A 26,952-nucleotide genomic window follows, 5' to 3' on the forward strand; every position below is an offset into this window, starting at 1 on the left:
TTGTGCTTTATGTAAGTTCAAAGCCTCTAAATGAGCATTACTATTTAGATACTACTTTTCCTAATAAGCAGTTACAACCACTCAGTTTCTCAGTTAAATATGCTTCTTTTGGTGGTATTTTAAAGATGGCTATACTATCTTTTTTTATGTCTTTCTTTTTTGTCTTTCACTCATTACATATATTTCTAGCTAATCCGACATTATTACAATCTGAAATGCCTAAAGGAATCTACTCGTTTGTATCCCATTTTCTTTCTGAAAATTGATGTTCCTACAGCTGATGTAGATGTGAATTTAACACCAGATAAAAGTCAAGTATTATTACAGAATAAGGTAATCTTTTTCAGATTTTTTTTTGTATTTATGCTATTTATAAACTTATGCAGTCCTAACCATTTTCATATGAAAAAGATTTGCTTGTTTCTATAGATTTTTTAATATTATTTTCATAATTTCCTCTAACATTTGTTCATTTGTATTTTTAGGAATCTGTGTTGATTGCTCTTGAAAATCTGATGACAACTTATTATGGATCACTACCTAGTACAAATTCTTATGAAAGTAATAAAACAGATGTTTCCTCAGATGACATGGTTGTTAGTAAAACAACAGAAACAGATGTGCTTTTTACTACGATGGAAACATCTGGAAATAATTATCCAAATGTTGATACTTCAGCCATTCCTTTCCAGAATGATGTGCATAATGATAAATCTGGGAAAAACACTAATTATTGTTTGAATCATCAGATGCATACTGGTGACCATTATGATGATCATTTTAATAGTGAAAATTCTAGCATTGATAAGAACAGTGGAAATACATTTCAGGAGATCCCAATGAATAATTTATCATGTGAGGACACCCAAAAGGAATATAGTGAAATTTGTTTTGTAGGTTCTGTTAAGCAAGCCCAATCAGAAAATGGCAGTAAAGGCCATATAGATGAGAGTGGGGAAAATGAGGAAGAAGCAGTTCCTGAGAAGTCTTTGGAAATTTGTGTAGATGACTGGAGCAAGGGAAATGCACTTAAAGATTCAAGAGGAGAAAACATTGAACCTGTGAAAATTTTAGTGCCTTACGAAAGTTTAGCATGTAAAGTAAGTAATAATAATAATAACCCAAGTCCTGAACAAAAGAATTTCAGTGAAAGTTCCTATAACAAAAAATCAAATGTGGTAGATAACAAATCTGGACAGATTACAGCTTATGATTTAATTAGCAATCGAGTAATCAAGAAACCCATGTCAGCAAGCGCCCTTTTTGTTCAAGATCATCGTGCTCAGTTTCTCACAGACAATTCCAAGACCAGTTTGGAAGATGCAACAGTACAAATTGAAGAACTGTGGAAGACATTGAGTGAAGAGGAAAAACTGAAGTAAGTTTCCAGAGCTTTCATGGGACCTGAATGCTCAGATATTTCCATTCTATATGACTCACTGGGTTAAAAAAATTTTTTTTTAACTTCTTATTTATGGAAAAGCAGAATGGAAAACGGCTTTTGGCTTGACTAAAGTACCTTTTTTGGCATCACTTTTTTGTTAATTTAGAGGTTTTTATGGGGTTTGTTTGTTTTTTATTTTGGTACAAGCCTTAACTACTTTCTGATTTAAGTTTGTAGTTAAAGGTTTTCCATTCTTAACTAAAAACTACCATTTTCTTCTATTTCTTTTTTATGTTTACGTTAATCTTATGACAGGACTTTTTCTCTTTTAACCTTTTGCATTAGAACAGTGGTGTTTTTAAGATCTTGACTATTCCCTTTTTAAATTGGTCTCTAAAATATGTAACACAATACAAAAATTGTAACATTGTTACAGATTTAATTTAGTGATGTTAATACTGTTCCTATTCAGTATAACTCACAGCTTTCTTATAAAATCTTTTATTTATTGACAACTTATAAACTATGGTGGGTTTTGGGGGCTAGGTAAATAGGTGGTTTGATCTCTTTGATTAAAATAACTACATATTATTTGCCATTTTTAGATCAGATGATCTGAATAAATATTCCAAAAAAATATGAGGGGTGTTTCTAATTGACTTAGGGCACTTGCTGTAAACACAAAATATTATGTTTTGAGTGATTTAGCTCACAAGAAAATGAAAAAGTGCAATTATACTTCAGTCACATATTATTACCTGAAGCAGTGGTCCCCAACCTTTTTGGCACCAGGGACTGGTTTCGTGGCAGACAATTTTTCCACTGGTGGGGGCCGGTGGGGATGGTTCAGGTGGTAATGCGAGCGATGGGGAGCGGCAGATGAAGCTTCGCTCGCTTGCCTGCCACTCACCTCCTGCTCTGCGGCCCAGTTACTAACAGGCCGTGGACTGATACCAGTCCGTGTCCCGGGGTTTGGGGACCCCTGACCTAAGGCATCGCAATACTATGTCAAACATCTGGAAAAAATTTAAAATGTAACCTGTCATCCAGAGTTTATATTTGGTGATAAACTACATGGATACTTGACCAATTGTTTTTTTAATTTTTTCATTAGCTTTTCAATCTTATAAAGACACTGTTAATTTAAAGTAATAAAGACCACTATTAACACACCAATAGGCAAAACCTCTGCAAGTTAACTTCTATCTTTTTTTTTAAGTGGGGATGGTGGTTGTGTTTTGTTTTTTAATATATATCTGTAAAAGATAAAGATACTCTTATTTTAAACAGAGCCATAATACAAATTGTTATCACTTTCTAAAACATGAATTCCTTAATCTTCATTGTTCAAATTTCTAATTATTTCATAAATGTCAAATTTTTTAAAAGTTTATTTGAATTAGGATGCAAATAAGGTTCACACATTGTTAATTATCTTTTGTTTTACATAAATGACACATTCAGTTTAAAGATGAGAGCACTTGAGTTTTAATACAGCAAGCCCTCAAAAGTTGAATTGCATTGACCAGGGAGGTGATGAATTGAGAAAAGAAAAAAAAAAGCATAGATGTTCCCAGTTCTCATGGAAGTATGGACATTGGAACAGCTCAAGGTAGCTGTTCCCTTGTAGCCTCACAATAGCAGGTACTACTCCAGTTCCCTTTCAAGGAATGTTGGCATTGTTTCTCCTTGCAGGCCCCAAGGTGTTAAGGTACAAGGGTTATGGTTAATAGGTCTCATCTAAAAATTTGTTAATCATCAGGCAATATTCTGGAATTCAGAATTTTCTCTATTGCCATAAGGTATACAAAAGAGGCATTGTTGGTCAAGAGCAGGCATCGGAAGCTACACCTGTGCTCTAACCTCACTTCCTCTCTTTGATAGCTTTTTGTAAAAATGTGTGGACAGTATCTCCCGGATTGTTGTGAAGATTAAATAAGATATATTGTGTGTTATGATACAAGATAAATGACTAGCACATAGTAAGTAATTGTTCATGATGTTAATCAGAGTTTTTAATCTGTGAAAAGGAAATTTCTCTATTGTGATTGATATTATTTTTCATTTGCTTATTCAAGGTTAAATTTAATTTGGAGGCCAGAAATAGAAACCTGTGAAGAAAATATAGGTATCTTGGGATCAGAGAGCTTACTGTATGTCACAGAAAGCTCTATTAGAATCTTTCAGAGCCAGGGGTCTGGGAATCAAAATCAGGATTAGTGAAAAGGTAGAGTAAAAATGTTATAACACAAGAATCACACTAACTACCATTTCTCTTCTGGTCTTTATCTTAGAATTCTTTCCATGGTCTTAAATTCTACAAGGAGTGTTAAGGGATATGAGAGTAGACTCCTGTTCTACAGATAATCAGTCTTTCCATCCATTCTTCCTTTTCTTCCCTTTTTTTCTCTTCTTGTTTCCTGTTTTTTTGACTTCTTGAATAAATCAAAAGATTAGTACCATATGTGAAAATTTGCACATTATAATTAATTACAAATGGTAACCTTCATCTTGAACTCATTTTCCACTGTAGGAGCAAAATCTTGAGTTTGAATGTCCAAGAGCTAAAAATACTTATTTATATACTTATTGAAGGTAACTGTATTGAAAATTTTGTGTTTTATAATCCAGAACTTCAGATTCTAAGCGGAAATGGGAGAAAATAACGTAAAAAATTATGAATGTGGCCTGGTCAGTAACCAAAAGAGGCATTTTTCATTCATCTAGTTCACAGCGAAATAAAGGCTTTTATACATTCTCATCCAGCAAACACTTCTTTATCCAACAAACATATGCTGAGTACAAATTACATAACGTGCTTGTTTCTTGTGTTTTAGTCTCACTTTTAACATTTAATTCCATTCTCCCAATAGTATCATTTTTATTTCCTAGTACATAACTACTCAAATTTCTCCTTAAAAATGTATATATATTATCTACAATAGAACTCAACCAGTTTCTTAAGATTAGAAATAACATTTTCTAGTCTCAATTTTAAAACTGCATTTAAAGAATTTTTTAGCAAGGTTGCTCAAATAATTACCAACGTTTAGTCAATTGTGTGCCCCGTTCATTATAAGATAGGTGTTTCTTGATAGAAAATAATGATAACGAACATTTATTATCATTTACTATGTGCCAAGCACTATTCTAAGTACTTAAAACTCATTTTATTCCTTACATCAAAACTATGAAGTAGAGGGACTTACCTGGCCGTCCAGTGGTGAACACTCCGCACTTCCAATGCAGGGGGCACAGGTTCAGTCCCTCATCAGGGAACTGAGATCCCACATGCTGCGCGGTGCAGCCTTAAAAAAAAAAACAAACCATGAAGTAGACGTAGATTATCTAGATATTACAGATGAGCTTACTGAGGCACAGAAAAGTTAAATCATTTGCTTAGGTTTGCAGAGCTACTAAATGGCAAAGACAGGCCAGGCAGTCTGTCTGTCTCTGAGGTCTATGCTCTTAGCCAGTACACTTAGCTGAACACAGATAGTAGTTTTCAGTTCTGGGCTTATATTAGGATCACCCATGGAGCTCTTTAAAGACAGTGCTGCCCAACTCCAGCCTAGGTGTGGAGAATTGGAAACTCTGAGGGTGGGACCCAGGCATCTCAATTTTTTAGAAAAGGGTTGATATAACCACTATACCAGACTGCTGTCTTTGGCCCCAGAAGTTTCATTTTACTTCTGTTATTGTTAACCAAAAAGAAAAGACCTCTTTTTACCTAGTATAATTTTTTTTTAATACATCTATTTATTTATTTTTTGCTGCGTTGGGTCTTTGTTGCTGCGTGTGGGCTTTCTCTAGTTGCGGTGAGCGGGGGCTACTCTTCATTGCGGTGCGCAGGCTTCTCATTGCGGTGGCTTCTCGTTGCGGAGCACGGGCTCTAGACGCACGGGCTTTAGTAGTTGTGGCATGTGGGCTCAGTAGTTGTGGCTCGCGGGCTCTAGAGCACAGGCTCAGTAGTTGTGGCGCGTGGGCTTAGTTGCTCCGAGGTGCGTGGGATCTTCCCGGACCAGGGCTCGAACCCGTGTCCCCTGCATTGGCAGGGGGATTCTTAACCACTGTGCCACCAGGGAAGCCCTTACCCAGTATAATTTAAAAGGTCCATTATCTTGTTTGAAATTGAATTAAATTAGACGGTTTGGATGTGTTCAGTTTATTTGAATTTGTCTTTTTATTGCTGACTCTAAAATGAGAAATAAATAGTAACAAAAAAATTAACATTTAGCTATGAAACCATTACAAATTTAATCATATAATTTTTATTTTGAGTGTTATTATTATAGTGATCTTAATTTTACTAGTATATAATTATTAAATGTATGTACGTTTTCTTTTGTTGTGCTCAGGGAATTGCTTCTTCTATGTTGATGTTACAGCACATATTTAAGGAACTCCTCAGATCTGAAATTGACTCCTTATTTTATTGTTTTATTTAATTATTTCCTTTTTTTTTTTTTTTTTTTAGTTGCCTGTACCTTAAATGGTTTTTTAAATTGGGTAAAATTTAGCTGCTGTGAAATGCATAGATCTTAAATGTATATATAGCTCAGTGCATTTTCATATGTGTACGCCGATGAAACCACCACTGCAAACAAAATATAGAACATTTCCATCAGCCCAGAAAGTTCTTTAATGCCACCTACAAGCCAGTCTCCATTCTCAGCCACTATTTTGATTTCTGTCACACTAGCTTGGTTTTTCCAGTACTTAAAGTTCTTATTTATAAAATCATAATGATATGTACTCCTTTATGTCCAGCTTCTTCCCCTCAACAAAATATTTTTGTAGTTTTCATCCATGTTTGTTGAATGTATACATATATTCTTTTTTAATCAGTAAGTAATACTCAGTTGTATAAGTATACCACAATTTGTTTTCTCAGTCTCCAGTTGATGAACATTGTGTTCTTTCCAGATATGGGATATTATGAATAAACCTGTGTTGTTTAGTTTCCAAATATTTGGAGTTTTTCTAAATATCTTATTGCTACTGAATTCTAATTAATTTTGTCATGGACAGGGAAAATACTGTTAGATTTAAATCTTTAGAAATTTATTGAGAATTATGCCCAGCAGCATATCTTGAAGGATGGGCACCTAAAAAGAATCTGAATTCTGTAGCTGTTAGATGTAGTGTTCTAAAATGACAATTAAGTCAAGGTAGTTGATAGTATTGCTAAAATCTTCTTAAGGCTTTACTGATTTTTATGTTTTGGTCTAATTCTGTCAGTTCCTAAGGAAGGGGCATTAAAGTCCCCAACTGTAATTCTGGATGTATTTCTACTTTTAGATCTGTAATTTTTTGCTTCACATAGTTTGAAGCTTTGTTGTTATTAGATCCATGCACATTTGTGATTGGTACACCTTCCTAATGATTCCCTTTGGTCATCATGAAATATTCCTCTTATCTGTGGTATTATTTCTTGTTTTGAAATTTATTTCATCGTATATTACTATAAGCTGCTCTTATGCTTACGATTTGCATGGTTTATCTTTTCCATTCTTTTACTTTCAAACTATCTGTCTTTTTTTCCCCTGTGCTGTGTAACTCTTGTAGACACATATAGCTGGAATTTGCTTTTTTATTTAAGTGGACTGCATTTTAATTTTGCTGTATTGGATAGTGCTTTATGTTCCTAGATTTAAAATAAATTTTAATTATTATAAAGGGTTTTTTAAATCCTTCATTGAATTTTAGTACTTTTTCCCCTGAGAGTTAGTGATGTTTTGATAGAAAAAGATTCCATTGCCCATCTCTTGGTGCTTTTCCCTAAGAAATTAGACCAGAGTATTGCATAGGAAATTGATTAAATACTTGAAAGCAGCTTGGCAAATTGTGCTTAGCATAGATTAGCAGAATAAAGAACATTGTACTTATTTCAGTATGCAAAAGCAAAAGTAAATGTGAAAGTGAAACAAAAATATTCAACTATACTGAAGATGGTGTTTCTGACAAAGTGCATTTTCTAAATGTTGATAATTTTTAAAATATTAGTAGTCACTTCATTTAAAATATTAATGTTTAAAATTTTTAGGCATCTACTCTGTTTTTTTTCTTGAGATATAATTGACATACAGCACTGTGTAAGTTTAAGGTGTACAGCACAATGATTTGACTTACATACATCGTAAAATGATTACCACAGTAAGTTTAGTGAACAGCCATCATCTCATATATATACAACATTAAAGAATTAGAAAAAAATATTTTTTTCCCTTGGAACGAGAACTCTTAGGATTTACTTTCTTAACGCCTTTAATATACAACATACATTGATGTTAGTTATATTTATCATGATTTCTTTGGATAAATACCCAGAGGTTGAATTGCTGGATCATATGTTAGGTCTAGTTTTAATTTTTTGAGGCTCTCCACACTGTTTTCCATAGCAGCTGCACCAGTTTACATTCCCACCGACAGTGCACGAGGGTTCCCTTTTTTCCACATTCACGCCAAGTTATTGGTTGTGTTTAACATTTCTTACAAAGCTAGTTTTGTGGTACTGAACTCTTTTAGCTTTTGGTTGTCTGTCAAACTTTTTATCACTCCTTCAAATCTGAACAAAAGACTTGCTGGGTAGAGTATTCTTGGTTGTAGGTTTTTGCCTTTCATCACTAAATATATCATGCCATTCCCTCTGGCCTTCAGAGTTTCTGCTGAAAAGTCAGCTGATAGCCTTATGGAATTCTCTTATACATAACTTCTTGCTTTTCCCTTGCTGATTTTAATATACTCTCTTTATCTTTAATTTTTGCCAATTTAATAGCAGTGTGTCTTGGTGTGGTCCTCTTTGGGTTGATCCTGTTTTGGACTCTCTGTGCATCCTGGACTTCCTGGATGTCTGTTTCCTTTCCCAGGTTTAGAGAAGTTTTAAGCTAGTATGTCTTGAAATATGTTCTCTGCCCCTTTCTCTCTCTCTTTTCCTTCTGAGACCCCTATAATGAGAACATTAGTGCACTTGACATAAGAGACTCCCAGAGGTCTCTTAAACTGTCCTCGTTTCTTTTTATTCTTTTTTTCTGTTCAGCTTCATTGATTTCCACTACTCTGTCTTCCAGCTCACTGATCTGTTCCTCTGTATCATCTAATTTACTGTTGATTCTTTCTAGTGTATTTTTCATTTCAGTTATTGTATTCTTCATCTTTGTTTGGTTATCTTTGTATATTCTAACTCTTTGTTAAAAACTTCTAACTTCTCACTGTGTCTGCCCATTCTTCTCCTGAGTTCTTTAAGCATCTTTATGATCATTACCTTGAACTCTATTGGGTAGATTGCTTATCTCCACTTTACTTAGTTCTTCTGGGGTTTTATCATGTTCCTTCGTTTGGAACATATTTCTCTCTTGCCTCATCTTGCCTAATATGCTGTTTTTATTTCTATGTATTTGGTAGGTTCATTCCATTTCCCCATCTTGGAGAAGTGGCCTTTTTAGGAGACATCCTATGGGACCCAGTAGCACACTCCTGTCTGGTCACCAGAGCTATATGCTTTAGTGGTGCCCTCTATGTGGGTTGTGTGGGTCCTTCTATTGTGGTGGGCTGACCACTGTGGGTGTGCTGGTGGTTGTGGCTGGCCCCCATTCCAGTTGGTCACCATGCCCTACCTTATACAAAGGGTGCCAGCTGATGGTGGGCAGGGCCAGGTCCTGGTATGGCCAGAGGAGTTCTGGTTACTGGTGTGGGCCGCCCACAGGTAGATGGGGCCAGGTCATGAGTTGACTGGCTATGGAGTCCTGGGGGGTCCCGAGGCTAGTCCTGGCCCATTGGTGGGTGGAGCTGGGTCTCCAGGTGGCTGGCTGCCAGCTGGGGTTCCTTGATCTAGTGTCTGCCTGCTGGTAGGCAGAGGTGGTTCCTGACACAGCTTTCTGTATAGTTGTGGTGTCCCAAAGCTGCTGTCGGCCTGCTGGTGAGTGGGCCCAGTTCCTGACATGGCTAGCTGTGGAGTCTGGGGTGTCCCAGAGTAGGTATTGGCCCACTGGTGAGTGAGGCTGGGTCCTGGGGTTAGTGCCAGCACACTGGTGGGCAGAGCTGCATCTTGGGGTTTCTGGGTACAGGGCTTAGAGTTTCCAGGGCTGGTGTATGGGCCCAGGCCCAAGATGTCCTGGGTCTGTTGTCTAACCCCTGGTGGGCAGAGCTGGGTCCTAGGGTTTCCAGCTACAGGGCCTTGTGGGGTCCTAGAGTTGGTCTCTGCCTGCTGGTGCCAGGACCAGTTCCAATGGCTGGCTGAATGCCCCAGGGCTAGTGCCCATGCGCTGGTATGGGGAGCTGGATCCCGGGCCCTTTGGTAGATGGGGCCGGGTCCTAAGGGGGGCTGTCGACTCGGGTCCTGTGGCAGCTGGCCTGCTGGTGTGTGGTGCTGTGTCCCTGCCCAGCTAGCTGCTTGGCCTGAGGTGTCCCAGTACTGATGCTGACAGGCTGGTGGCTGGGGGCAAGACTGCGTCCCAAAGCTAATAAGCTAGAGGGAGGATTCCAAAATGGTGCTTACCAGCATTGGTGCCCACGTGGTAGAATGAGCTCCCTAAAATGGCTACTGCCAGTATCTGTGTCCCCAAGGTGAGTTCCATTTGCCTCTTGCCTCTGGGAGGCTTTCCAAGATCAGCAGGTGGGTCTGACCCAGCTGCTTTCAGATTACTGCTTCTGCCCTGGGTCTTGGAGTGTGTGAGATTTTGTGTGTGCCCTTTAAGAGTGGAATCTCTATTTCCTTCAGCCCTCTGACTCTCTTGAAAGTAAGCCGCACTAACCTTCAGAGCCAAACATTCTGGGGTCTTCTTTCCTGGTGCAGGACCCCCAAGCTGGGGATCCTAATGTGGAGCTCAGACCCTATGCTCTTTGGAAAGAAGCTCTGTGATTGATATCATCCTCCTGTTTGTGGGTCTTCTACCCTGGAGGTATGGTCTTGACTATACCACGACTCCGTCCCTCCTACCCATCTCATTGTGGTTCCTTCTTTATATCTTTAGTTGTAGAAGATCTCTGCTAGTCTTTAGTTCATTCTAATCGATAGCTGCTCTGTAAATAGTTATAATTTTGTTGTGCCCATGGGAGGAGGTAAGCTCAGGATCTTCCTACTCCACCTTGTTGGCCACATCTTTGCATCTCTGGATTTTGCTTTTGAAATTCAGTCTGACGGACTCTGCCTTTCAAATGCAACAGTTAGTCTATGTAATGTATTAATTGATATGGTTGTGTTTTGGTCTACCGTTTTCCTATTCCTTCTCAGTTTTGTTCCTCTGTTCCTCGTTTTGGGAGAGAGGCAGCCTCTTTAGGGTTAAAAGAATATAATTTCATATTTAATTTTAATTCCTCTATTGGCTTTGCCTTATTTTTTGCTCTGGGGAATACATTATACATCCTTAATTTATCATAATCTACTTAGAGTTAATAGGGTACCATTTTAGGGACTTCCGTGGCACAGCAGTTAATAATCCACCTGCCAATGCAGGGGACACAGGCTCGAGCTCTGGTCCGGGAAGATCCCATATGCTGCGGAGCAACTAAGCCTGTGCGCCACAAGTACTGAGCCTGCGCACTAGAGCCCACAAGCCACAACTGCTGAGCCCACATGCCACAACTACTGAAGCCCGCACGCCTAGAGCCCGTGCTCCACAAAAAGAGAAGCCACCGCAATGAAAAGCACACGCAACACAATGAAGAGTAGCCCCAGCTCGCCACAACTAGAGAAAGCTTGCGTGCAGCAACGAAGACCCAATGCAGCCAAAAATAAATAAAATTAATTAATTAATTAATTTAAAAAAAAATAGGATACCATTTCACATAAACTATAAAAATGTTCCAAGTATAATTCCACTTACCACCCCGTCCTTTACATAGTTGGTGTCATATATTTTACATCTACGTAAAAATAAACCGCACCTTTAAATATTACTTTTAAAATTTAAACAGTTACCTTTCAAAGAAATAAGAGAATTTTTCAAAAGATCTTTTTTTTTTTTCCTGTTTACCTATATAGTTACCATTTTTGGTGCTCATCATTTTTTCCTATACATCTGAGTTTCCATGTGGTGACATTTCTTAATAATGTAATTATGTTGGCAACAGATCTCAGCTTTCTTCTTGAAAATGTCTATTTCATCTTCAATTTTGAAATAAATTTTTATGGATATAATTGAATTCTGGATTCTTATAGCATTTAAAAGATGTTATTCACTGTAATTTGGCTCTACATTGCTTATGATGAGAAGTTATATTCATCATTTGTTGTGGTGCTCCTTTTTGTAACATCTTTTTTTTTTCTCCTCTGTACTTCGAAGATTTTATCTTTATCTTTGGTTTTCAGCAGTTTGAATCTAATGTACTTAAGCTGTGGATTTCTTTGCATTTTTCCTGCTTGGGGGTTCACTGACCTTCTTGAATCTGTAAAATGTTGCATTTATCCAAATTGGGTAATTTTCAGCTATAATTTCTTTGAACATTTTTACCCCATTACTTTTTTTTTTTTTTTTTTGGCTGCATTGGGTCTTGTTGCTGTGCACAGGCTTTTTCTAGTTGCGGCAAGCGGGGGCTACTCTTCATTGCGGTGCATGGGCTTCTCATTGTGGTGGCTTCTCTTGTTGTGGAGCACAGGCTTTAGGCACACGGGCTAAGTAGTTGTGGCTCACGGGCTTAGTTGCTCCGCGGCACATGGGATCTTCCTGGACCAGGGCTCGAACCCATGTCCCCTGCATTGGCAGGCAGATTCTTAACCACTGCGCCACCAGGGAAGTCCCTACCCCATTACTTTTATATTTTTTATCTGGGACTCAAATTACATATATGTTAGGTTGCTTGTTTTGCCATAAGTCACTGAAGTGTTTTTTCAGTCTTCAATCATTTTTCTCTCTGTTGTTCACATTGGATAATTTCCTTTGATCTGTCTTCAAATTTCCTGATCCTTTCTTTTGCCATCTCTTATCTGCTGTTAAGTCTACCCAGTGAATTTTTCATTTCAGATATTCTATTTTTTTTTAAATTTATTTAATTTATTTATTTTTGGCTGTGTGGGGTCTTCATTGCTGCACGCGGGCTTTCTCTAGTTGCGGCGAGCGGGGGCTACTCTTCGTTGCAGTGTGCAGGCTTCTCACTGCGGTGGCTTCTCTTGTGGAACACGGGCTCTAGGCGTGAGGGCTTCAGTAGTTATGGCTCATGGGCTCAGTAGTTGTGGCTTGCAGGCTCTAGAGCGCAGGCTCAGTAGTTGTGGCGCACAGGCTTAGTTGCTCCGCGGCATGTGGGATCTTCCTGGACCAGGGCTCGAACCCGTTTCCCCTGCATTGGCAGGCGGATTCTTAACCACTGTGCCACCAGGGAAGCCCAGATATTCTATTTTTTAGTTTTAGAATTTCCATTTCCATTTGGTTCATTTTATAATTTCTCTTCTCTGTTGAGATTTCCCCTTCTAGTCTCTCATTGTGATCATCTTTTCTTAAGTCCTTAAATATATGTAAAAACCAATTAAAAAATTTTTTTTTTGCAGTTCCAACATCTACATCATCATCTTGAGGTTGGTTTTTACTGTCCACTTTTTCTCTTTACCATAACTCACATTTTCCTTTTTTATTGCTTGAGTGGTAACTTTTGCTCGTATAATGGACATTGTGGTTGATATGTTGTAGAAACTCTGGATTCTATTATCTTCCGAAGTGTTGGGTTTTGTTCTACCACGCATTTAAATTGCTGACAGATCACCTGGAGCTTGGGGAGACTTTGTTTTATACTTCCTTAGGCAAAGACTGTTTAAATTTTGCTGTTAGTCCTAGGGCAGCTTCCTTAGTTCTAGAACATAGTTTTTTGTTTTGTTTGTTTGTTTGTTTTTGTTTTGGTTCCTTACCCCTAAGATGTAAGATGTAGCCCTCCTCCAGTTTTAATTGAAAGCCCAAAGTGTTTTCCAAGTCATCTAATTATGTGGAATTTAAACTCCAAACTCTGTTTCTCCTGCAGCAGGCAGCCACTGAAATCTCTGTTCAGCTTATTTAGCCTTCTAGTGGTTATTTTCCTCTAGATTCTCACACACGGGATTTTCTCCCTCAATTTCCAGTTGTTTTGGAAGCAGGGAGTTCTGTGTTCTGATGACTCAGTCTAATAAGAGTGCAGCTTTCTGATTGAGTTCTTGCTACTCTCCCTTAATGCTCTGGGGACTGCCCTCTGGGTAAAAGTGGTATAAATGTGGATCTCCTTTTTTTCAAGGGTTGAATCCATTCCAAATTCTGCATGCTTTTCATTGCTCTTCAGTGCCTGTTTTAAATGGTTGATTTCTGTATTTTGTTCAGAGCTATGGTTATATTAAGGTGGGTTAATCCAATACGAGCTCCTTTGTCGTTACTGAACCTGGAATGCCAGCTCTTTATTTTTTATAAAATTTACTTCGGATGGTTAATGTATTTCTCATTATGACTTCATTAGTTCTTTTTTATCTCTATTCATAGATATGAAGAGAAGGCTACTAAAGACTTGGAAAGATACAATAGGCAAATCAAGAGAGCCATTGGACAGGAGTCGCAAGTATCATTAAAAGATGGCAAAAAATGGATAAAACCCACCAGCGCATGGAATTTGGCACAGAAGCACAAGTTAAAAACTTCATTATCTAATCAGCCAAAACTTGATGAGCTCTTTCAGTCCCAAATTGAAAAAAAAACCCAAAACATTAAAAAAGTTCAGATCCCGTTTTCTATGGAAAACTTAAAAAAGAATTCTGATAAACATAAGAAATTTGACTTAGAAGAAAAGGACGAAGTTTACTTGATCCACAATCTCAAGTTTCCTGACGCATGGCTAATTACATCCAAAACAGAGATAATGTTATTAAATCCATATAGAGTAGAAGAAGCTCTGCTATTTAAAAGACTTCTTGAGAATCACAAACTTCCTGCAGAGCCACTCGAAAAGCCAATTATATTAACGGAGAGGTATGGTGAAGTAATATAATTTGTTTTACTCTAAAAACATTTATTGAAATTGAAGGTAAAAAGTTGAAAGTGTTTCCTAGCAGGGAAAAGTATTTATTTAAAGAAATTTTTGTAATTTGATTTCAAATATTTAATGGAATTGCTTTTAAATAAGTAATTTTAGAATATTCTAGATAGTTTACTTCTGCAATTAATAAATATCAAGCTCAGTTCCCCCCTGTACATTAGTCATTTCCCCAGGGTAATCCTGACATTGGATTGCCATGACTCTTCTTCATTGTGCACTCTTTGTTTTAACATTTCAAACATATACCAAAACAGAATTATACAATGAATGCCTTTATCAACAATTATCAAGATTTTGCCACATTAACTCTATCTGTCCTTGATATATATATATATATATATATATACACACACACGTATGTTTTTCCTTTTGCAAAGGATTTAGAACGATTCCCATCCTTAGAATTTTCAGTATGTCTCTCTCTAAAATGGCCATTTTCTTAGCCACAATGCCTTTTTTCATGCGTTACACAATACTAATTCCTTGGAATTGTTCCTCATTGTCTCAGAATGTCTTTTTATAGTTTTTAAATTAAGTTTAATGTATATCTATACAAGGTCCAACCATTACATTTTGCTATGTATTTTAAATCTCTTCTAATATCACACCATTAATGTATTGTGGATTCTTAGTCGCTTGTTCATCGGAATATCCCACTGTCTCTATTTGTCTCTCTTGCTTTCTTGTGATGGTGTTTAACTTGTTTTTCCCTCTCCCATTTTTAAATGGAAGTTAGCTCAGGAGGATTGAATAGATTTAGATTCTACTTTCTGGTAAGACTGCTTAATAGGTGGTGCTATGTACTTCATATTTCATCACATCAAAAGGCACTGATCACTGGGTTCAGCTGCTGACAACCTGATCTTCCATCTTAAAGTTCCCTGATAACCTTTCCATCTAATGGTTTTATCCATTGATGATTGTTGCCTGAACTAACTTTATGATAGATTGTAAAATGGGGGTATTTCCTTTTCATATCCTATGTGAGCAAATTGTTTTCTGTAAAAACAAATAACTTAAATAATCTACTAACATTTCACTTTTTTGTACTTAATATTTCTTTTTTAGTCTGACATAGGTAGAAAAAATTATGTTTATGAAAGGAGATAAAAACCTGAAATTAAAAAGATGACAATTTGTTTTGTAGGCCAAAGTTCTGTTTCAGAACTTCCAAGAATAAATCAAAAATCATTTTAAAAATGTATTTAAACCCTTGTGTTAAAGACCCGGCCCCTACAAAGAAAAACAGGGCCAGAACCAAAAAAACATTTGATAAAGCTATCTTTTTAATTAAGGCAATAGTAATCACAGTAACTAAAGCCCAGTGTCTTTCACGGTATTCTTTTAAGACTGGCTAGGAAACTGTCAAAGAAAGAATTAAAAAGAATTAATACAGCCTTAGGCTTAATTAAAACAGTTCAAAAATCTGATAGTACTTTTCTTTTTCTTCCCTTAAAAAGAGCTAGGGTGTATTTGAAATTGTATACTCCACTGCTTTTCTAAATGGTATTTGTAAATTTTCATTTAGATCTCAAAAATATTTTTGTGCTTTATGAATTATAGATTTTTAAAAATATTCTTCTTTGTGATATTCTGTTATTTAAAAACAAATACATTAAAAGTTATTATTTGGGGTCCATACTAGCCTGAGAATAAATCTTTCTTATTTGAACATGGACAGCAACAAAGCTTAATTCAAAATTGTTTTCACCTTTCTTCTGAAATATGACATCCCCATCACAGTTAATAATATATGAGTTTTTAAAAACTGAGTCATAAAGAAGATAATTATGGGTTGGGCTCAATTTTCATGTCAGAGTTCTAATGCAGGTTGTGTAGTTTATCTCTCAATGGAGTATATAATTTAGAGATTATAAAATACAAAGTAAGAGCTCAATAATAATAACAATAATGGCTCATATTTATTGAGCTCTTACTATATGATAGGAACTTTACTAAGCCCCTTGCTTTCATGATCTTATCTTCACAATAACCTTAATGAGAGGTATCCACATTTTAACAAGGAAACTGAAACACAGAAATGTTAAGTAACTTACCAAGGTTCATACAGTCAGTATATAAGCAGTGGATCCAGCATTCCAATCTTGACAGTAACTGTAGACCCTGCACCACTAATTTCTATAATATATCATTATCACCACCACTACCACCGCCACCGGCTCTCAGACTGATCTTCTGAATGTTGGGTTAGACCAGACAGCGCACATCTGCTATATAGCCAAAGTTCTCCTCTCCATGATATCTGCTCTTATAGCCAGTGGGGTCCTCAACCTTTCAGAGGTGATAAGCAAAGACATCATCTATTCATTTAATTTTCAACGGGTACAAGATTTTAATGAAGTAGCAGTTCATCATCCTGCACTGGATAGAATATAGAACAGTGCCTTATTTACATAGGTGTCAACTGTAACTGACACATTACTGTAAATAACATGTTATGAAGCACCTGACCAAGCCTAAAACCAGCATGAAAGGTTAACTTGTGCCCTAGATAATCTTTGGCCACCTCAAAATTTTGTTTAGGGCTAGTACCACTCAGCATATGCCACCTTTGGCAAACATACCATGCCGATAGTATACTGGAAGTATCTCTCCCAAGCCCTGAATTACTTTTACAAGTTCTTGGGAGAAAAAGATACGTGCTTATCTTCTTATTGAAGAAACCTTGACTAGCAATAGACTATTACACAGGATGGACTACATCAATAACTTGACAATGTGTCTTTGTAAATAAAGGTATAAAATGGCGTTATTTATAAATAAAGTTTTCATTTGTATTATAGAGAGAGTACTTTTTAAATTTCACATTTAGTCTGTATAACATTCTAGAAGATAGAAACTGTCTTTTGTGTCTATTCTTCCTCCTTTCTGTACACTGTATATGGTAGGTCTACGAAGTATTAACAGAAATGTAAAAAAGTAAAGTTTCTCACAGGGCTCCTTATACCTTTGTATTTTGGTTAGTGATAATAACACTTTTTAAAGGGCCGTCAGATTAACTTTTTTCTGTAAATTCTCTTATTTCATTTTACGTATTTAATAAGTTAAAGGGCCATAATTTCTTTTTCAGTCTTTTTAATGGATCTCATTATTTAGAGATTTTACATAAAATGGCAGCAGATGACCAAAGATACAGTGGATCAACTTACCTGTCCGATCCTCGTCTCACAGCAAATGGTTTCAAGATAAAACTGATACCAGGTATGATAATGTGGTTTAATACTTCCTGACTTGGAAAAATAAGTCTTGTTCCAAAAGTTACTTTTGGGTTTCGTAATTTACAGATATCACGGTATATTTTTGTCTCACCAAAAGTACAGTGTCAGCTTTGTAAAAACTGTCATATTTCAGAAAGGTCACCTCTGCCTGAAACAAGCAAGTTTAGCATCTCTTTCAGTCCATTGCCTTGTATTTTAGCATTTCCATAACTAATCAAGTAATTGTAAGTTTTGCCATCCTTTGTCACAATATGCAGACTGCCTGCTGTGTCTAACTAAATTATTAAATACTCCTTAGATGATGAAGCAGAAATAGACATGTAGGGTACTAGAACTGACTAACAAAATTAAACATCTCTTTTCCTTTTTTAAAAGCATTTAATTGTTTTGCCAATTAGATGTGTAGCATCAACAGTCTTACTATTTGGAGAGTGGATGATTTGATTCCATGGCTTTGCTAAAAAACCTGTCATAATACTGTTTGCTTACTGTGGAAATTCACTAGGTGGGGAGAAAAAAGAAAATTCTTCTGGCTAGGAGACTTCAGTTTTCCTGGCTGGCCCCTTCTCTGTTCTTTCATAGTTTCCATACTTAACTGCCTTCTGCCCTACCTACCTAGGCCAGTCTTGTCCTATTACTTTGCTTTCATCTGGTATCAAGCAGCACAAAGGTACCAGGAAGAGTGATTCCACTGTCCTTTCCCCCACCCTCCCCTAAACTTGCCATGACCAAAGTGTACAAAAACAAAATGTAGAAAATTTTTAAAGGAATGTTTTACTGAGACATGAAAAGAAAATAAGTAAAAACAATGTACAAAACCATGAAATGGGATATATACAGAAAACGCTTTGGTGTTCCAAACTTTAACTTTATTGACTAGCAGTTTTAAGAAAACCTACCCAGAACTTCTTTCCTCCTACCTCAATCCTGGATATTTAGATTTGGAGTGAAGAGTTAGTCCAAATCCCACCTCTGCCATTTAAAAACACGTGTTCTAGGGAAAGTCAATTGGCCTCAGTGTTACCTCATCAATAGCAACTAATTATTATGTGCATGGCAGTAGTCTAAGTATTAAATATATTAATTCATTTGATCTTTCTAATAGCCCTGTGGTTCTGTTACTGTGCCCAGTTTTTATAAATAGAAAAATTGAGGCATGGAGAAACTAAGTTTGCTTAAGGGTACAGAATTAGTGGTAGAACCAGGATATGAACCCAAGCAATCTGCCTTTAAAACCAACTCGTAACTAATTTATGTTGATTTCCTATTAAAATTGATATATTTACTTCATGAAGTTGTTAGCACTAAACTAGGTACTTAGGTAAATCAGCATAGTACTCGGCAATGGTATGTGTTCAAATATTCTCTTTTCTTCCAGCACCCCCTTTCTGACCTTAACTGACTTGCAGTCATTTTTTTGGTCCTCCTAGAAATCTTTCATCCTCAGGACTTCTGACATTTTAAAAATTTATTTGAAGTGTGAAGCAAGGAGTTTATGTGTATGTGTGTGTGTAGCAAGATATTTTTTTCTTAATCTATCTTCCTAATTAACTATGTGGCACTGGTGGCAGGTACTTTTTTTTTCATGAAAGATGTTATCACAACAGTTTTTTTTAAGTTAGGCTAACTGCCCTGTCTGTTCCAAGAGCATGTTTGTTTTTGAGTTACCCAGTAAGTTTCTGTGTCACAGATGCTTTCAGCTCTCAGCTTGTAGAGAATGTTTTTTTTTTTTTTTTTAAAGGATTTTCTTATTTATTTATTTATTTATTTATTTATTTTTGGCTGTGTTGGGTCTTCGGTTCGTGCGAGGGCTTTCTCCAGTTGCGGCAAGCGGGGGCCACTCTTCATCGCGGTGCGGGGACCGCCCTTCATCGCGGTGCGCGGGCCTTTCTCTATCGCGGCCCCTCCCGTCGCGGGGCACAGGCTCCAGACGCGCAGGCTCAGCAATTGTGGCTCACGGGCCCAGCTGCTCCGTGGCATGTGGGATCTTCCCAGACCAGGGCTCGAACCCGTGTCCCCTGCATTAGCAGGCAGATTCTCAACCACTGCGCCACCAGGGAAGCCCCGAGAATGTTTTTAAGTCCTGTAAATGCCAGGTACTTTGCATGGCACCAAAGATATGAAAATGAATAAGTTAATCATCTGCAAACTGACTTGATTTGATTGGAATTAACTTTACTTCGATTATCATCAGCATTATTTCTCTTCTCGGTAACAGATCAAGTTAAAAGCATTCATTTTTTTCTTCTTTTTTTTAAACCATTTTTTCATTCATTAATTTTTATGTCATGTTTTCTTGAAGACCATTTCTCCGTCTTTTAGTGAGAGTTTTGTTGTATTGGACTAACTTTTGATCAGCAGTTTGCCAGTTGTCATAAAACATCTTTAGATGAAAGCACTAGAAAGAGGAAGAATACATCTGGCTTTAAGGAAAAAGATTCTGAATGTGACCCTAAGAACTTTGCTTGTTAATGAGAATAGCTTTTGTTCTGTATCAATAAGAATTACACATTTTAGGAACTGAAAACTTGTCAAACCACTTATTGAAGTATTTTTGGAAAATTGGGAAGCATTTCACAGAATTTTATGGAAACTTCTTGAACGTGATTCCAAATGTCTCTAAGTTTTCCGTATCTAAATTTTGCAAGCACAGATATTAAAATATTGCTCAGTTTCCTCGTTTGTTGCCATATACTTTTTACCCATATCCACAAATAATTCTGTGAAATGTGTATAATTTTCCAGCATTCATGTAGTCAGTATTAGACTTTTCAGTCAAATCATACTGTAAATGGTATAGAACCAGCAATAGTGAAAAGTTTCTTGACTGATAAATTTTACTATCTGTATAAAAAGATGTGAACTGGAATATTCTGCTACTTCCTCTTTGCCTATCTAAACCCTGTTTCAAGTCCCATTTAAGTTCCCCTGGTTGCTCAAACTCTCATTTTGTCTTCCTTCACTGAACTCTGTATTTTACCCCTTAACACTTGATTATGTATCTTCTTATATTATTCTCCAGTTGTTTCCAGGGAAGAACATTAGGATGCCTTCTCTGTTTAGTATACCACCAGTGCATCTGCCATTCAGGTCAAGGAACTAGTCTGTAACTGGGAACAGGTTAGGAATAGGGTCGTTGACATCTCAGGACCTGAAACTCTTCAAGCTACATCACTCCTCTTTTAAAATTTTTTCCATTGATAGCTACCACTTATCCAACATGGGACTATCTCTTTTTTTTTTTTTTTTTTTTTTTAACTTATAGGTAACATTTTGTGGTCTCCAGTATTAAGAACACTGTTACACAGATATAACCAAAGAAAACAAATTTCTGCTATTTTCTAAAATCATAAAATGCGTTCTAAAGCCAAATTTGTTGCTTGGGAGTGTATGCTGTTATGGATATTTTACCCCATTATATATCCACTCATGTTGCTACTTTTTAGTTTTATTTTAATCACTAAATTATTTAAAGTAGTTTAAATAATAGATAATATGTCAGATTTAAACATTATTCTAGTAAAATAAACATTAGTATTTCATTTCCTCAAATTGCTAATATATTAGTAAGTTACTATAGTGGTAATCATTTTGTAGTTTATATGTGTGTTTATCAACACTTTTGTACACCTTAAACTTGCACAGTGTTATATGTCAAATATATCTCAATAAAGCTGGAAGAAAATAAGTTACTATGTGAGTATTTTTATAATAACCTGTTAAGTTAAACATAATCATAGAAATAATTCAGGTTTTTAGATACTAAACCAGTAGGATAGAATTTGAACAGCAGCAGTTGTTAAAACATTTAAACCAGTTTTAATAAATAATAATGGGGCTCCATTTTCTCTCCAAAGTAAGAAATGTTCTAAATAAATGTAGGGAACAGAACAACAGTAACTGAGATTAAATTAAATGATGTAAAGCACACGTGGTTTCTTTGAGCACTTGCGACTTAATGTGAATGTGAAATCCTATGAGAAATTATTATTCTTCAACTAAGGAACAAAACTTTTTCCTGACTCTATTAAATTCTAATGAAGGTTGACTAAATATTTTAACAGTGATTTTGTTTTTAATAGACATTTTCTGGAATATAGTTTAAACAAAACTAACTATATCTATATGTGGTTTTATTTATTTTTTTTTTTTAGGAGTTTCCATTGCTGAAAACTACTTGGAAATAGAAGGAATGGCTAATTGTCTTCCATACTATGGAGTGATGGATTTAAAAGAAATTATTAATGCTATATTAAACAAAAATGCGAAGGAAGTTTATGAATGTAGACCTCGCAAAGTGATAAGTTATTTAGAGGTATGCATTATTAGCTTATGTAGATTGGCTAGGTTTTAAGATACTTAACTTTTCCTTAATAAAATAGTAAATGGTTTCAAAATAGTAAAGTTTCTATAAGGCTTATTATCTGTTTGCAAGAGGAAATACTATTTAAAAAAAAGAAAACTCCATTAAAAGTTTCAGATCATGGACTGGTTGTGGTAAACTCTATCATGGATCCTTACTATAACATGATTTCTTGAATACATATTGAGGAAGAGCCTTATGCATGAGACACTTTGTGAAGTTTTTTGTTTTGTTTTGTTTAGAAGGGATTCAGAATTGCTCCACCTTGATACCAAACACTTGTCTAAAAAGAACTGTAATGTGATTTTAAGCCCTGATCTCTTCAAGAGCAAAAGAGGGGAGGGGGAATGAAAAAATGTAGATTATTGAATAAATGGAAATTTTCATTTTCTAGCAGTATCTACCACACATGAGAAGTAAAAGTGGATTAAAAATAAATTCAAAAGTAATAGAGGATGGAGGCAGGTTATAAAGTTTTAAATGTCCAAGTGTTGGGCATTTGGTGGTAAAACAATAGTGATTGTCTCTATATTGAGGTTCTGTCCCTCAGGGTTGACTGGTGTTATTTTGAACTTTAATAAAGTTTATTTCCTTCCTTTTAAAAAATGAGTCATTTTTGTTTAGACTGTGATCATGGTGGGCCCTGAATTCTGAGGGTCAGATTTCCTCAACAGGAAAGTCCATTTTTTACCCTTCCTGAAGATTATATTCAGTAGCATTCTGTGAATACTTCAAGAGGTTTGTCCTATGGAACTTGCCAACCTATTGTGGAGGCAATTCAACACTGATAATTTCTAGGGACCTGAAACTTTTCTTGTGAAGGAGTTGGTATAAACTAAATAAAGGTTGAGGGAGTTGTGGATAGTGTTTTGTGTATTGAAGAACCACATGGGAAGAAGTAAGATTTCAGAAATAACAGGAAAAAATGGTTGGGATTAGTTACAAATACTTTTACTAATACTGTACCTCTCATTATGTTAAGGCAATAGTGGATGTGATTCTTAGGGAAGACAGCCTAAGGAAAAAAGAGAACTTCTGTCAGAACCATAGTTATGCTTCCATTGACGGTCAAGCTGAATAAGATGAATCGAAGATAAAGATAGAAGAGTAAAAGAAGAATCAAGGGAGGAGTGGATATACAAATCAAGGGAGGAGTGGATATACAAGTCAAGGGAGGAAAGAAACTTAAAAATTAATAAGTAGTATCACATTCTCTATAGGGTATAGTTGCTAGAAGACCAGCAGGTGTGGCTGCTAGATGGCAGTTATATCCTTGAAGAGAGCCATAACGGAAAAGTAGTAGTGATGGTGAAAGAGTGGGAGCAGTGGTGAAAAGTGTAGGCAGCAAGTTACATGGTGGTGAAGGGAAAAAAAGAGAACATGTTTGTATTCATTGAAAAAGTCTTACAGTAAAAGATTGAAGAGCAGATGTTCCAGAAGAGGCAGAAAGGGAGATGAGTTAACAATATAAGCCTTAGAAAGGTGAAACCATTCTCTGAATCAAGAGCAGAAGAGGGCAGAGCTTTAAAGTGAAAGTAAAAGATATTTTGAGGTAAACTTGAGAGAAGTCATGTATGATATATGTGGTAATGAAATAGGAGAGGTTATTTGCTGAGAGTGAAGAGGCTGGGGAGGCACTTGAGAATTTGAGTATATTGGAAACGATGTGAAAATAAGAGCTGTAGGTACTTCAAGAGAAGGTTGATGAGAGAAGAACAGGATATTCAAATGACATTAAAGGCTCATAAGAGCTAATATTGGTGTTGGATCTAGCCAGCAAGTTTTGTGATTCTCCAACAATGCTCGGTAGAATTTATCCAAGGGTAAGGATTAGCAAGAGGAATATGGTGTAAGAACCAAAGGGTGAGAAATGAAATTTGAACACATAATATATATAAGAAACTGTTTAATCCTAGAGGGATATAAAGATGAATTAGATTCTAGTAAGAACCTGCCCATAGATTCTAGTTGGAATCTAGAGGGAATGCAGGAAGCAAAGCTAGAGATAGTATCTTTAATGCCTCACTAACTATTCATACCTGAAGTACGGAAAGATGACAGAAGGGTGCTGGTGGGCCAGGAGAATTAGGAAGGATTGAGGAGATTAAAGGTCAAAGTGAAGAAGAAGAATAGATTTAGTTGGAATAAAGGAAGTAGGATGGTCTGTAAAATAGTGGGAGAGAGTATGTGGTTAGAATAATGTTAGGATTCAGGATCTTTGAAGTACAACAATTTTTGAAAAAAATAAATCTTAAAACAAGCCAACTTCACTAATGCTATTTTACCCCCAAACTGTCAGTCTTCCCTATCTCAGAAAACAGCACTACCATACCAAAAATGTGGACATTATCCTTGATTCTGCATCCCCCATAACCAGTCCATCAGCAAGTCTTGACTTTACTTCCAACTCATGTCAGGAGTCTTTTATAACTCCCTCTATCTCCACAACTATCTCCCTAGTCAAAAATTCACCAGGGATTGCATTGAATCCACAGATTGCCTTGAGTAGTATGTTCATTTTAACAATATTCTTTCTATCCAAGATCATGGTATATCTTTCTATGTGTTTGTGTCATCTTCAGTTTCTTAGATTAGTGTCGTAGTTTTCCAAGTACAAGTCTTTTACCTCCTTGGGTAGGTGTACTCCTAGGTATTTTACTCTTTTTGATGCAATGGTAAATGGGGTTATGTCCTTAATTTCTCTTTCTGATAGTTAGTGTATAGAAATGCAACAGATTTCTGTATATTAATTTTGTATTCTGCAAATTTGCTGAATTCATGATGAGCTCTAGTAGTTTTCTGGTGGCATCTTTAGAATTTTCTATGTATAGCATCATGTCATCTGCAAACAGTGACAGTTTTACTTCTTCCTTTCCAATTTGGATTCCTTTTATTTCTTTTTCTTATCTGATTGCTGTGGCTACGACTTCCAATACTGTGTTGAATAAAAGTGGTGAGAGTGGGCAACCTTGTCTTCTTCCTGATGGTAGAGGAAATGCTTTCAGCTTTTCACCATTGAGTATGATGTTGGCTGTGGGTTTGTCATAAATGGGCTTTATTATGTTGACATATGTTCCCTCTGTGCCTACTTTCTAGAGAGTTTTTATCATAAATGGATGTTGAATTTTGTCAAGAGTTTTTTCTGCATCTGTTGAGGTTATCATATGGTATATATTCAATGGAATACTACTCAGCCATAAAAAAGAATGAAAATTTGCAACAACATGGGTGGGCTTGGAGGGTATTATGCTAAGTGAAATAAGTCAGACAGAGAAAGACAAATACTGTATGATATTACTTATATGTGGAATCTAAAAAATACAACAAACCAGTGAATGTAACAAAAAAGAAACAGTCTCACAGATATAAAGAACAATTTAGTGGTTACCAGTGCGGAGAGGTAATATAGAGGCAATATAGGAGCAGGGGATTAATGGTTAGCTTATAAAATAAGCTACAAGGATATATTGTACAACACAGGGAATATAACCAGGTTTTATAGTAACTATAAATGAAGCATAACCTTTAAAAATTATGAATACTATATTGTACACCTGTAACTTACATAATATTGTATGTCAGTTACACTCAATAATATATATATATAATTAATTTTAAAAAACAGCTCTCACCAGGACTGCAGTGATGGCCTGCAAGACTCCTGCTTCTCTTCTTGACCTGCCTCAAGCCATACTTCACGAAGTATCCAGACTGATTGTTTTAAAATGTGAAACGAATGTCAGGCTCTTGCTTAAAAACCCTCTGGTTACTTCCCTGTGCATTCAGATTAATACCCAAATTGCTTACCCTGTCCCAAAGGGCGATCTGGCCCCTGCCTAACTCCTTTTCTTGTTCATCTCTTCACTTTAGTAACTGCTGCACCCACACTGACCATGCAGTTCTTTCTGTTCCCTCTGTCTGAAATGCTTTTCTTTCCCCATCATCTTTGCATCATAGTTCCTTACTTAAATTGAAGCTTAATTTTCACCTGGAGGAAGCTTCTTCTAATCACACAATCACTCTCTATCATGTTGCCCAGTTTAATTTTGTGCACTATTAGTCGCTGAAATTTTCTTTGTATTTTTATCTTTCTGCTTCTCTGCACTAGAATACCAGTTTCAGAAGAGCAAGGATCTTGTTTGTCTTGTTCTCTGCTGTATTCCTAGAACCTACAGCAGTGACTAGCACATAATTGGTGTTTAATAAATATTTGTTGAGTGAGTAAATAATAAAAGAATATAATCAATTTTCTGTCTTCCTCCTTGGCAGTAAAAACCTGTTTTCTGCTTCAGGGTATATCACAGTAAAATGTATGGCTTTCTCTCCACAGGGAGAAGCAGTGCGTCTGTCTAGACAGTTACCCATGTACTTATCAAAAGAGGACATCCAGGATATTATCTACAGAATGAAGCACCAATTTGGAAATGAAATTAAAGGCTGTTTTCATGGTCGCCCATTTTTTCATCATTTAACCCATCTCCCAGAAGCTACATGATTAAATATGTTTAAGAAAATTTGTTACTATTGATATCGATATGGTCATAAAATAATATGAGTTGGGTTTTAAACTATCATGTGTCAAATGGTTGTTTTATAAGTAAGGATTCACTGGCCTGTTTGTATATTGAAAACATTTTCCAAAACTGTAAAAAACTTAAATAAACTAATATAGACTATTAATTCATTTTATTCTCAAGAATCAGCCTTCATAATAATTATTGGTTGTACACTCCAAATTGAAAAATACTTACTATTCTTGGGTGGTTGATTTGCTAGGTTCTATGGATCTAATTGTATCCTCCAAACTTGTACGTTGAAGCCCTAACCCCCAGTGTGATGGTATTTGGAGATGGGCCTTTTGGAGAGGTAATTTGGTTTAGATGAAGTCATGAGGGGGGGCCCTCATGGTGGGATTAGTGCCCTTATAAGAAGAAATACCAGAGAGTTTGCTCATTGTCTCTTCTCCTCCCACCCCCCATTTCCCC

At 36.3% G+C, this 26,952-nt stretch overlaps 1 protein-coding gene across 4 annotated transcripts in view; it reads left to right on the forward strand.

Annotated features, from left to right (window-relative positions):
* PMS1 (PMS1 homolog 1, mismatch repair system component) overlaps positions 1–26,647 on the forward strand; it is an 85,353-nt gene extending 58,706 nt beyond the window's left edge. For 3 of the 4 annotated variants that reach the window (XM_007171473.2, XM_007171475.2, XM_007171474.2), the window contains 6 exons: positions 190–333; positions 486–1,378; positions 13,816–14,298; positions 17,457–17,587; positions 21,759–21,919; positions 26,298–26,647. In XM_007171473.2, coding sequence (XP_007171535.1) covers positions 190–333; positions 486–1,378; positions 13,816–14,298; positions 17,457–17,587; positions 21,759–21,919; positions 26,298–26,462 — 1,977 coding nt within the window. In that variant the 3' untranslated portion in view covers positions 26,463–26,647. Of the gene's footprint in view, positions 1–189; positions 334–485; positions 1,379–13,815; positions 14,299–17,456; positions 17,588–21,758; positions 21,920–26,297 lie in introns of those variants that run through there. The other variant, XR_009008983.1, reaches the window with a different exon arrangement.
* Positions 26,648–26,952: the final 305 nt, after the last annotated feature.

Source organism: Balaenoptera acutorostrata, chromosome 8, assembly GCF_949987535.1.
Source record: "Balaenoptera acutorostrata chromosome 8, mBalAcu1.1, whole genome shotgun sequence".
NCBI lineage: Eukaryota > Metazoa > Chordata > Mammalia > Artiodactyla > Balaenopteridae > Balaenoptera > Balaenoptera acutorostrata.